The sequence below is a fragment of the Prunus persica genome, chromosome G2 (assembly GCF_000346465.2).
Source record: "Prunus persica cultivar Lovell chromosome G2, Prunus_persica_NCBIv2, whole genome shotgun sequence".
NCBI classification, from domain to species: Eukaryota; Viridiplantae; Streptophyta; class Magnoliopsida; order Rosales; family Rosaceae; genus Prunus; species Prunus persica.
The window spans coordinates 22,476,701-22,490,084 of NC_034010.1; the positions used below are offsets into that span (position 1 = coordinate 22,476,701).

At 35.7% G+C, this 13,384-nt stretch overlaps 1 protein-coding gene and 1 long non-coding RNA gene across 2 annotated transcripts; both read left to right on the plus strand.

Annotated features, from left to right (window-relative positions):
• Positions 464–3,959, plus strand: LOC18786602 (uncharacterized protein At5g41620). The gene is made up of 3 exons (XM_020558356.1): positions 464–1,155; positions 1,573–1,698; positions 2,327–3,959. Exons 1-3 carry the CDS (start codon positions 763–765, stop codon positions 3,785–3,787), a joined length of 1,980 nt encoding a protein of 659 aa, XP_020413945.1. The 5' UTR covers positions 464–762; the 3' UTR covers positions 3,788–3,959.
• Positions 8,298–8,975, plus strand: LOC109947617. The gene is made up of 2 exons (XR_002270393.1): positions 8,298–8,701; positions 8,789–8,975. It is a non-coding gene; the product is annotated as an uncharacterized LOC109947617 (long non-coding RNA).

Here is a 13,384-nt window from a genome sequence, read left to right on the forward strand (position 1 = left end):
GGTCTCCCTAGCATCACCCATCTTAATTTATGATGAACAAAGTTTAGTTCCTTAAAAATAGGAGGAACTCATTCTTAAATTAAATAGGATTTTGACACTTGTTTAATTTCAAAACAATAAAATAATTTTCAGAAAAAAACAAATTAAATGAAATTGACAAGTGTAAAACCTCATTTGAGGGGAGGTCCTTAGTTTTAACTTTTAAGGATGCAACCTCAGATCCTGACAGTGCTCGAATGGCAAAGTTTACAAATAAAAACATATATATATATATTTTTTGGGAAAGTGCTCTCAGATAATACTATTTAACATATGACAAATGTAAAAATAAAAATAAAAAATTATCTATTTAACAGTTGTATTTGAGAAAAAATTTCAAATTTCTTTTTGTTTTTACTTTTTGAAAAAAACAAAAAACGATAAGTGTTAGAATCAGCGGGCCCAGTTTTGAAGTCCCCTGTCCCAATTTCCTTGGCATATTAGCGCTGAGGTGGATAAGCTTCGGGGTAAATCGGGGGACAAAGAAACAGAAAACATAAAACTCAATGCTCACTTAGAAAATAGAGAAGCAAAATATGTAGGACAGAGCAGAGCAAGCAAGCCTCAGTGTCTGTAGCTTTGAGGAAAAAGAGAGAGAAAGAAATAAGCAACCTAGTAATCTTGAAGCTCCCAAAAAAAGGAAAAACAAAAACGTGGGTGAAAGAGCTTAGAAGCTCACAGATTGAATTTTGAATAGAGAGAGAGAGAGAGAGAGAGAGAGAGATGGAAAGAAAAGAAAAGGGTGTGGAAAGTGAAAGAAAAAAGCAAGAAGGATCATCAATGGTGAAAAAGTTGAAACGCGGTGTATTGGTAGGGAAAAGAGGAGGGCTTTGTAGCACGCCACCGCCTATTTGGAGGCTTGATGAGTTTTATAACAGCAACAACAAAACCAGCTCTGAATTTCTCAACCTTCACCCCACAACTTCACTCTCTGCTAGAAAGCTCTGTTCCAGCCTCTGGGAAATTGAGTCTTATAAGTTCCAGCATAACCCACTTGCCCAAATGAGCAAAGCAGGAGCTAGACTTCGACACAAGCACCGGAAGAGAAATGGGTTTGAGCTTCCCAAGCATCTGATCGGGCTTGACACTTCTACTAACTCACTACATCACCACCAGGTATCTATACAATATTAATGTGTGTTATTTTGGGAAGTGTTTGATGTTGACTTTGTGGTATTTTTTATTTGGATTTGTTTAGTTATTTGGACTTGAATTTCTTCTTCCGGGAGCAAATATGGCTCAGTATTTTTTATTTTTTTTCAGAAGCAACATTATAATTTATAAGTGGTTGCATTATTAAGTTTAATTCTCAAGGTTAATGTTTTTGGCATAGAACTATCTTGATGGAATGATTATGCAGCAGTAACACTAGGAGAAGTTTGTAATGTTGGGAAGAACTGCTAGACTTTGTATATGGCTTGAGAGCTCGATCTAATTTTTGCTCCCGAAGCTGCTAGACTTTGTGTATCCGAATTCGTGCTTGTCTGTATGTTTCGATTTCAGCATTGATCCTTGCCCTTTGTCTCATTCCAGCCAGCAACTGCAAGCAGCTTGGGGAGGCTTGTATCAGCATCACAGATACAACACCATCAATCAGTTGAGAGCAATGGTTGTGCTCTACAACCCCTACCTCCTGCTAGTTGTAGTAGCTCACTGGAGGTGAGTTATTATGTCCCTCTTCTCCTGAATAAGAAAAAGAATCCCTCTTGTTAAAAGAAAAAAAGAGAGGTTGTTTCTATAGCCGACTTCTTCTTAAATAACTTATATATAGAATAGAAAGAAGATATCATGAGTCCAGTAGTCTTACAAATTCAACAATATTTACAATGAGGATTAAGAGTTGACTTTCCAATTCTTTGAAAGTGCTTCTTTTCACTGACATTAAATTTTAGAAGGCTGATTCATTGTAAATTCTGGGAGTGATTACTCAAAATGTAACTTAATGGTGCATCTTCCTGGATGCCCTTAAGAGAATCAACTGATAAGTAGACAACAATGTAAAGTAATACAGAGCTTTCTCTATTAAAATATGAACTGTTTGCTCAAAGAATTCATAGAAGTCGAGATTCTATGCTGAGTAGAAATGTTTTGGAACGACAATATAGTGATATTGTATTATGTAACTACAGATATTCAAGACAGAACTTTGGAGTATAAAATATTAATGATATCATCTAATACAATTGGAATGATGTTTTGAGTTATTTTCTTTCACCAAATCAAGTAAGAACTAAAAGCTATGTTATCTGCTGGTTTGATGGATTCAAGTATCCTTTGATTTTCATAGGTGGCACCTTATAAGGGAAGGATAGGTGAGTCAAGTCAAAGCTTTAAAACATCCACAGAATTACTCAAAGTGCTCAATCGTATCTGGACTCTTGAAGAACAGCATGCATCCAATATAGCATTGGTAAAAGCACTGAAAATGGAACTAGATCATTCTCAGGCAAAAATTGAAGTGTTGTTGCATGAGAAGCAATCAGATAGGCAAGAAATGGACGACTTGATGAAGCATGTTACAGAGAATAAACTTGTTTGGAAAAATAAGGACCAGGATCGGATCAAAGCTACAGTCCAATTGCTCAGGGATGAGCTAGAAGGTGAGAGGAAGTTGAGAAAGCATTCAGAAAGCCTGCATCGGAAGCTAGCTAGAGAGATTTCTGAAGTGAAATCTTCCTTCTCTAATGCTTTGAGGGAGCTTGAAAGGGAGAGAAAAGCGCGTATCCTATTGGAAAATTTGTGTGATGAGTTTGCAAATGGAATAAAAGAGTACGAACAAGAGGTGCGATCCCTGAAGCAAAATCCTGAGAAGGATCACAGTGATATGACCAGCTCTGACAGACTAATTCTCCATCTTTCAGAAGCATGGCTTGATGAACGGATGCAAATGAAGATAGCAGAAGCTCAGAATGACCTTGCAGAGAGGAATACAATCGTAGAAAAGTTAGGTTTTGATATAGAAAACTTTCTTCAGGCAAAACGATCTGTTGAATTGAAGAAAAATAGTAAGTTCTCCCCAATGGAGCTCAAGGGAAATTGCTCACGCCGGCATTCATTAGAGTCCTTTCCATTGAATGAGGCTATAAGTGCACCACAACATGTAGCTGATGAAGATTCTACTGACGGTGATTCACACGCTTTAGAAGCAAGCAAGACTGCCGGTGGAAAACAAATCAAGCTCAGCGCTAGGCAGCACAAAAAAAATGTTGCAGAAGGCCAACATGAAGGACTAGTGAAATCTAATTCCATGAGGAAAAAGGTATCACAGGAGAAAACCAAGGGTAATAGCTTGTCTGGTTTGCAAGGAAAGTTTGAAGAACATATGGCCAGAGCCATGTCCTATACTGGAAACAGGAGCCAGTCTGCAGATAATAAACATGATGAAATCACTAAAATGGGAGAAGAGAATCGAACTCTGGTTGACAATCTTGAAGAATCTGAGTACTGTGATTTAATCAAAGAAGGTCTACAAGAAATACAAAGTAAACGGGTTGCGGTACATGGATTGAAATCCAATCCTCCCGATAGTAACTGCATGGTAGAAACTGGTATCCAGCCTGTGTATACAGGTAATGCTAGTCCAGTACAGCAATGGATGTCAAAATTAACAACCCCAGATTTTGGAAAATCTGAATCTACTTTGGAATGGCCTCCGGGGCTTAACGAAAATACACTGATGGCAAAATTACTTGAAGCCAGGTTAGAAGCAAAGCGCTCTCGCTCGAAGACTTCCAAAGGGCCTGTCTAGTTTGATCATGTTAAGCTCAATCATGGAACATAGCTGTTCATTGAATTGAGGCCAGGATCTTTGTAAACTGAGTTTCTAGTGCAAATGTCTACAAGCAAATGTCAAACGCAGTGCACTTGTACATGAGAATTGTTTTCTTATCTACCTTGTTATACATATATTTTTGTTGTCATCCAAGTCTCAACTTCTTATCAGACAAACCTCTCAAAAAATCAGTAAAAATTTATATGATCGATTTTTCAAAAACCTCTTAAATCTCAATCAATCGATCTAAATTACGAAATGGAGTCTGGACATGGATACTGAAAGGGCGGATCTAGCCTGTTTTCGGCAAGGCTGCTGCCCGGCCGAGAATTTTCAGGAAAAAAAGAAAGAAATATTTTTTTATATTTCCTATCTCTAAAACATGTATGAAAAAGAGTTTGCTAATATATACTTAACATATATGAAAGAATTTGTTAATAATATCAATAATGCAGTGATAATTGAAGAATTTAAACTTATAAGCTCTAGTAGGGTAAACTTGTTAGATTTAAATAATGTTGTTTTGTATTGCATTGCATTTAATTGTAGTTTTTGTTTTTGTTAAATTTTTATTTATATGTGGAGATGCATTTGAGGGTAACACTCATTACGTCCCCTGACTATATGTATCTTTTTATGTGAATTAATAAAATTCACTTATATCGTCGAGTTTAATAAATAAATTTTACTCAGCTGGCTTTCAAATCTGAATCCACCACTATGTTGAAGCCTAAATCAATGCCTAGTTGTATGATAGTTATCTAAAAGACTGATGGCCATGAAAGCTACTCCTAACTTCCCTGATTGTAACGACGAGACAAATGGCACCACCATTAGTGACGTATATTTATATTTATATATAATTTTCTCAAGCTCAAAATGAAAAAATTTAGGTTTGCTCAATTGCTTTTGACCATATAAAGAATTATACTTTAATCCACCAAATGGTACTTGATATTCTATAATATTTAAAACCCAAATGCAGACCAAAATTCTGAGGCTGTTGCTGACTACAACACCAGCCACCCCCTTCCCAATTGAGTTCACTGAAATATTAGAACTGTTTTCTAATTTGTCAATAATATTTAAACAATGCAAAGAAACATTTTTGTTAGAATAAAATTCACACGGGATTAAGTCCCACCACCCACCACTACCTGCAAGTAAGATTCAAGAAAAGTGTTCAGTGCATAGAAATATTATACAATTTGCTTTGACCCAAAATTTCTTGGTACTTTTAATGATCCAATTAGTTTTTGGAAGTTGGAACTTGGTACCATAGTGAGTGTGACTGGACAGCTCTGAGTATAATTTCTTTTCATAAATTACTGGCTTATATTGATGAAATTGACAAATAGAGGCTTAAAAAATCTATAAAATTATGTGCCTACTATGTTTTCTGTTAAAAAGATAGTGACCATACTGAAAGTAGTTCTTTTTCATTATCCAGTAACCAAATTAAGTCTCTAAACAAATTAATACTTGTGCGGTATGATGGTGTTCAAATCTAAGCATAACAGTTTTTTTTTATTTTCTTCTTGAATGTAGTGGACCACTATGAAAAAGCAACTAGCATAAGAATAAACTTTGCGATAATGATAGTAGCAATTTTCTTTCTAATATTTTCATGGAAGTGTACTTAATTGTTAGTACTTAGAAATGGAATTTTATGATTTGTAAGTGTTGACGCAAGGTAATAACCAAGTTCAGTCTACCCAACGCAAGCATGACACGTGGCCATGAAGAGGCCATGTCGACAACAAAACTCATCTTAAATGAAGACAGTGCCACCCTCCTTCGGAACCACTGCTCCCATCACCTCAAATTCCACGTGTAGGCATGTCATTCGTCCATAGACAAGGTGTGACATGGGTCAGAGGCTACTCTACATACCACCACCCCCTTATGAAACCGTGTGAAGCCATCATGGCCACATGTCAATCTCCAATTGATCCACCAATGTGATGGGACTGGTGCTTACACATGACATGGTCGGCTTGGCACCGAGCTGTCTAAAGAGCAGCTTGAAAAAATCTTGTAAAAACTAAAAGAAATTGAGGTTCCACCTCAAAATCAATTGACAATGGGGAAGTAGCCCAATTCCTTATAAAATTTAGGATAAGTCCCTTAGCTTTTCAATGTGAGAGAAATACTCTCTCTATCAATCTTCAATCAAAGAATATTCTCACATTCCTTTTGTTTCCAATTTAGTTCATTACTTTTAGGGCATGTTTACGTATCAGTAATGGGTATGGGAGGAAAGGGAATGATTTCCATTCCTGACTTCCCCTGCGTTTACTTGCAATCAGGAATGAAAAAATAAGTGGGCCCCACCTCAAAATCCGTAATCACATTCCCTCAAAACTAGGTATCAGATCGACTAGGGGGGACTAGTCGATACGATTCCCATTCCTGCTTTCTCTTATTAACTTCCAAAAATACCCTTACCACTTTATTATAATTCCAAAATAACTCAAACCCTAAAAAAAATAAAAATACACGCCAGAAGGAGTTCAAACAACTCAAACCCTTAACGTTACAACACAGGTGACTTCTTTTGTGAATTTTATCTCACTTGATCAAAGATTTCTTAGCCAGGTTAGCTTGTCTAGCTTTTGGTTCAGAATAAATTGCTGATAATTTTCTTTCATAACGGATTCCCTCTTACTGATTAATTCAAAACCCCTTTTCCTATAGCTTTTGGTTTTGGGTGAATTTTATATATGTGATGTGGTGAAAATGTGTAGGGCATTTTAGTAATCAAATTAATTTGGATTCTGATTCATGAAAATTAGTAAACAATAACAATGGGAATCAACCCCATTCCTTTACTAATTTCGTATGTTTAGTAAACAGCTTAATGGGAATGATTCTTCCCATACCGATTCAGTAGTTCCCCGATTCCTAAATTATCTGATTCCTTACTTTCTCCATTACTAATACGTAAACATGCCCTTAATGGCATGTTTACTAATCCGTAATTGGATTAGGAGGAATTGAATTGAGGAGGAGTTGGATTGAGGAGAATTAGATTATAGATTCCTATTGAAGTTGTTTACTAATTCATATGGATTGAGAGGAGTTAGATTCCGGATTCCTATTGGAGTTGTTTACTAAACCATATGGAATTGAGATAAGAGTGGTACTAATTACTAAAATGTCCTCGTTGTTTGGTTAAAATAGATGAAAATTTTGAAAAATTGAAAATTGTGTGAGGATATAATGAGTAAAAAAAATGAATTCCTAATGAGTTAGTTCTCTAGGAATTAGAATATCATCTCCCACTCAAGAATTGAATCCTTCCAAAATCATGAATTCAATTTCTAATTTTGTGTGGGCCCTTTTTTTTTCAATTTTTTGATATGAAGTAAATGTAAGAATCCTCCATAAGTGGAATTCAATTCCTAATGAGAATTCCAATTTCTGATTAATAAACACACCCAGTATCTTAATCTTCCTAATCCCAATATCCTGAGGTGGTCAAGGTTCTTAATTTGACCACTGGAATTTTGTTGTTCACCGGTATAAGCTTTTTCTAGTGGAAATAACAATTTTCCAGTCTCATATACTTTTGAAGAAAAAAATGATAACTAGTTACAACTAGAAAAGGGTTCAATTAATATACATTTTATTGCTTTAAAATGGTTCGATTAATTTAGCAAGGATTTGAATTTGCAATGCCTTATGCTAAACTGAAGCTATTACACATTTGAGTGAGTATAAGGAGCGTCTTAATATTTTTGATTAATCTTAACATCACGTGACATGTTAATGTCATAAATTTATTACAATTATACGAAGTGTTGAATTTATAATATTGAAACCGTCCCTATTCCATCCCAAGGCTAAATACAATCTCTTTCATAGTATATTTTTAAGACTAGCTAGTAAGTTTAGGGTTAACTTTCCTAATTGTGTACTTGTCTACTTGGCTTGTGTCATGTTTGTCAAAATTTTCAGGACCCCTGTCCTGTATGTAAATATGCACAGGCCTTAACAGAAACATCTAAATTAAGGTGACACCAATTCCCCTTAAAATATACAACATACCAATTACCAAACAAGATAATCATCCAAGCCACACAAGCACACATTTCTTTTTTCTTTGATGAAACACACAATTGGTACACTTTACAAGCAACGTTCGTGTATGGGACCTACAATTTTAAGAGCCTCTGATCATAAAGATGAACACGCACTGACATATATATGATTATATATAATCACAACCAATAATAACCCTAATTGGAAAGTTAATAAGAAAAGATGCTCTCAATCAGCAATAATTGATTTCTCTGTACTAATCTTGCAACGTTTCACCAATTCTTTGACAAGAAAATCCCATTATGGGATTCTTTCATTAATATTAAATCTGGGAAAATTAGTGGCCCCAACTTGACCTAAAGCCGAAGTCCTGGCCTATATAAAGACCCCTCAGGGCTTCCCATTCTCATAGCCAATATCGCTTCCATCGATGCATATAAAGGTTTAGCTACTAGCTTATAGGGTCAAAATAAGGTCTTAAGTGGGGCCCAAATGGAGCTCTCTCCACTTCAACTCTGAAAGGAGGTGACGGTAGACCACGACTGCTAGTTCATGAATACCCTTAGATGCGCACGATAAAACTAAATGTGCGCATGTTAAGGGTTTGCATGAGGTGGGAGACGAGGCTACTTTGATCTTTTTGGTATTGGAGTGAAGGGAGCTCCAAATGGTCTTCCAAACTTTGCTTTTTTTTTTCTTTCTTTTTATTGAACCTCCTCCCCTGACTCAAACAAAAGCATGGTGGTGATCAAACTTTCTGCACATTTGGTAAAGTCAAGAATGCCCCAATTGTCTACTTGCATTACAATGTGCATATATGCCTAGATCGATATATACCAAGTATTGGTTTGTACAATCCTTTATTTTATATGTTAATTAATCTGCTTTTTTAACTAATGTTTTGCTAAGTTTGTTTGGTCAATTAGATTACAGACAGCAGCCACTTTACGAAGCACCAAGACTCAGCGGCTGCACCGTGCAGATGTGATTTCGATTTTGCCAGAAGTCTTCATGGCCTAGAATTAGAACAGAGCTTTTACTTTGTTTGCATAACAGACATGTTCCTTCCAACAGCCCATTTTTCATGCGACATCCATATTATTTTTTCGATGTTCGATTACATTGGAATAAAATGTCTCACAAATCATACTTTTTGGGGGTAAAAGAACTCCCCTACCTGCCATCAGTTGGTTTGACGAAAGAGTATATGTACAGTTATGCAAAGGGGATTTTAGATATGAGCCCAAAATTGTACAGTACTTATGCAAGGAGAAAATTCACATTAACCAAATTAAATTGTACACATACATATGCCTTCGTTTGAGGGGTATTACTTACGTATGAACACACCGATCTTCGATAATCACTTTCGGCCCTTAATTAAACTGAAAATCTAATTTCTTCAATACAAGTGCTATACGCCATCATCCCCATGTCTTGTTCTCCTAGATGGGTATAAAGCAGACAGTCCTAGCTTCAACTTCAAAGTATGGGGAATTTTCAGCAGTTCCAAAATCACACCTCTGTAGAGTCAAGAGTCTCAACTCAATGCTTCTTGAAGTGGCTAAATTTTCTGCATTGCAACTAACAAAGCAACTGAGTAATGTAGAGAAAAAAAACATTATATAGTTTCATGTTAAAGTTAAATATAAATGCGCTCATATGTACACAAGCACAAGCACAATAAGAACCAAAGTTTAGGAAGATCCATTAGGAGCTCTCTTCACTCCAAACCAAAAAGATCAAGGTAGCCTCATCTCCTACCTCATGCAAACCCTTAGCATGCGCACACTCCCATCGATAAGGTGCGTACTTAAGGGTATTCATGAACTAGCAGCCGTGGTCTACCATCACCTCTTTTCAGAGTTGGAGTGAAGAAGAGCCCCAATTGAACCTCACATAATACTCTATGTTTAAAAAAGCAAGAAACTTTCGAAACAAAATGGCTTAGGATGAGAATAGACAGACCTTGAGAGGTGCTTATATAGGCTACGGCTGGGAGGAGGTGATATTAGGGTCATGAATGCCATTAATTTTCAAAGATCTTGTAATATTAAAGAAAGAATCTCCATATGCGTTTTGCTAATTATTTGCCTCTCCTATATCAGCTTATAAAAGTAATTTTTCAGAAATCCAAGTAGGATCTGGAAAGACGATGAAAAGGAAAGTAAATTTAACTTGAAGGTAAAGCAAACAAACGGGAAACCAATATCAGCGTACCAAGAAAAATCTCGTTTAACATTGGACCTTATATAAGGTGAAACAGGAAAGTTGTGCTTGAGGCTCAAGTAATGAAAAACTTATCCCTTGCAACAAGTCCTATTCAATTTACTTATGTTTAATGGGATTTTACTTGTTTCAGTATATACAAGTTTTTGGGGTTATTAGTTCAAGTAGTGAGAGTGGATGTGAAAATGAATCACCGTTAAAATTGAAACATTTCGAAGCACCCCAATCAGTTTTGGAAAACGAAACATATCTTTTCTTTTCTTTTTTTGTTTTGTTTACTAGAAGATACAATCAGGCAAGATATAGTTTTTTTTGTTACAATAAGAAATGATTGGTTAACGGTCGGGAGTGAAAACTGAAAGGCTCAATTACAATAGTCACACATGCAACCAATCACTTGAATCCATAATCATACTTAAACAATGATCTAATACAGGTTTCAATATGGTACAAAAGATAATCACGGTTGTGGTACTCCCCCAATCACAGCCCTAAGGGCTCAAATCTAGCAGCAAACCAATGTCACATGGCTTTACTCTAGCGACTTTTTCACTAAAGGCCAAAAAAATGCCCCAAGACACAGCTTGAATAAACTGAACACACACCAACATAAATAACAAAACAAAACCTCACCCAAAGAGAGACTTAGAAAACCAACTTAAAATCTAAACAATGACTAAAACTCTCTTGAATGTAGACCAACAAACCATTCAACAATCTCATAGAGAATTGATGCACTTATTACAACTAAACAAACAAACAAAACATAACGTCCTGCTCAGATCAGGCCCTCAGCAAACCAACGGAGGACGGAGATGAACATATTCGCACAGATCTGACATAGATCCACCACAACTACCCTTAGGGGTTTTCTCTTTAGGTTTTCACAAGCCTAAATTTGTGGCTTTGGGAAATAGTGAAATTAATTTTTATCCCTTAGCTGATCTGTTACTTGGTTTGAAGAGTCCGATTATTATACAGGATACTCTTATTCAATATTGTAATTGAGCTGCTAGTAGGGTATAGCTAAGTTGGTTGAGCTCTTTCACCTCCACCTATGTTGACAGAAATTCGAACCCCTAGACACTAATAAATATTTGTGTAAACTCCCTCTCTAAATCGCTTATACTAAAAAAATTTCCAATAAAATATCGTTCCTTCTTTTTATTTACGTACCCCATGTCGTTGGTTTTGAATTTTGGCCAAAAGCTCATCCGAGGATTGCGCAACAATGATGGTTTTCTTCGTTATTCACTCTAGGACCTTTTTTTGGGTTAGATTATTCTTGATGCACCGAGATTTCCACCCACCTTTCAAATCGTTTGCTTGTCTGATTTTGCTTCAAATCAAAATTTTCAGAAAGCAAATTATTGAAATTTTGCAAATAATTATGACTTTCCGGGTGGTCTTTTGTCTTATTACAAGAAAAAAAATCATTTTTTTTCCTTTGATAAGGAGAAAATCACATTAAGGAATAAAATTAATGTCACATCCAACGAAAACTACGTGAACCAAAAGTCCTACACATACATGCTTTCTTTTATCTCATTTGATTACACATCAACGCCTATCTTGAATAATAATCACATCGAGAGCTCATTTGAAATTAAACAAAAAATTAATTTCTTGAGTACAAGTGTCATACGCCATCGCCATGTCAGGTTTTCCTATATAGATACATTTCCAACTCCGACTTTAAATTATGGGAAGGCCAGCAGACTTTCAGCAATCCTAAAAGGAAAGTGTTTTCCACCTTCCTTTAAAAGAGGTTCCTGTAATTCACAGTTTAATATATGTGTAAAAATAATTTATAAAAAATATAAAAAGATAAATTTCAACACACATGTCAAATTATGATTGACAAGAAAATAAGAGTTTATACTTGTAAGGAAGGAGGCAAATATGTTCCATCCCGAAATCACACATTGATAGAGTCAGAGTCTCAATGCTCCCAAGTCTAGGTGTGCACGAGATCAAAAGTAGCCAAATAATTTGCCAATGAGATCTCGCCTATTGACAAAGGACATTAACTTATAGATCAGTGTTCTCATGTTTGAATCTCCATAACATCTTGACAGTATGTGTGTGAGAAAACCCCTCTCTCTCTTCCTAACGTTGATAAAATAAAATATAGACAAAGAATTTAGTAATTTAACTTAAAATTAAATAGATACCCAATAACGAAAATTAAAGCATACAATCCACCAGGAAGACATTACATGTACATACAACCAATATAGGAATCAAATTCTAGAAAGATCAATTTGGAGCTCTCTTCACTCCAAACCGAAAAGATCAAAGTAACCCCGTCTCCTACTTCATGCAAACCCTTAACATGCGCACATCTGTCGCTAACGTGCATACTTGAGGGTATTCATGAATTAGCAGTCGTGGTCTACCATCACCTCTTTTCAGAATTAGAGTGAAGAAGAGCTCCAATTGAAACCCACAAATATGATCTAAAACCTTAGCATTCAGGAGCAAGAAGCATAGGAAGCAACATGAGTTTAGGAGAATAGCAGACGTTGAAAGGTGTTTATTATATAGGCAACGGCCGGCTTAGGACCATTAATGCCATTACTTTACTAAGATATTGCAGTATTGAAGAAAGAATCTCATAATGGAATTTTCTTGTTGAACAAGAGAAGGAATATTGAGTGAGGAGAGAGAAATTGATCATCTTTTATCGCAGCTTTCCCCAGAAAACAACTCATGGCGGACCCTACTCTCTCAACAGACCACCCCCCCATAGCTAGCTTGACAATGTGTCCCTATCATGTCTTGGTTTTACATTTCTTCATTAAGTCAATAATATGTGAATTTCATGTATTTTACTCTTCTTTTATTTTAAGCTTAAATTTTACTCAAATATTTAAAGAGGAGTAGCATAATCCTCGAAACACTCTAAAATGACAAAAAGGTCGTGCATGACCTTAGATTTAATTGAAGTTGTTGTGAGAAATTCTTGTGTGCAGTTGTCGTATATAACATGATAATTAACTTTGTGTAAGCCATTGTGAGGATGAGCGAGATCAAAATACAAAAATCCCTTTATTGTGTGAGCATGACTAGACAATCCAAGTGGTCCTACAAACGGACTCAACAATTTCTCCCAAAATTGCTAGAGCAAATATTTTTGACAGAAAAGTATGAAGGTAAAAATTTGACTGTAAATAATAAATTTTTTTCTATTTTAAATCATAAAATAAAATAATAGAAAGATTTTTTTTATTTCACTAGCTTTCTTACACATAGAGTAAAAATCTACCCATGGATCAAACGGTGAGCATCATGACCCCA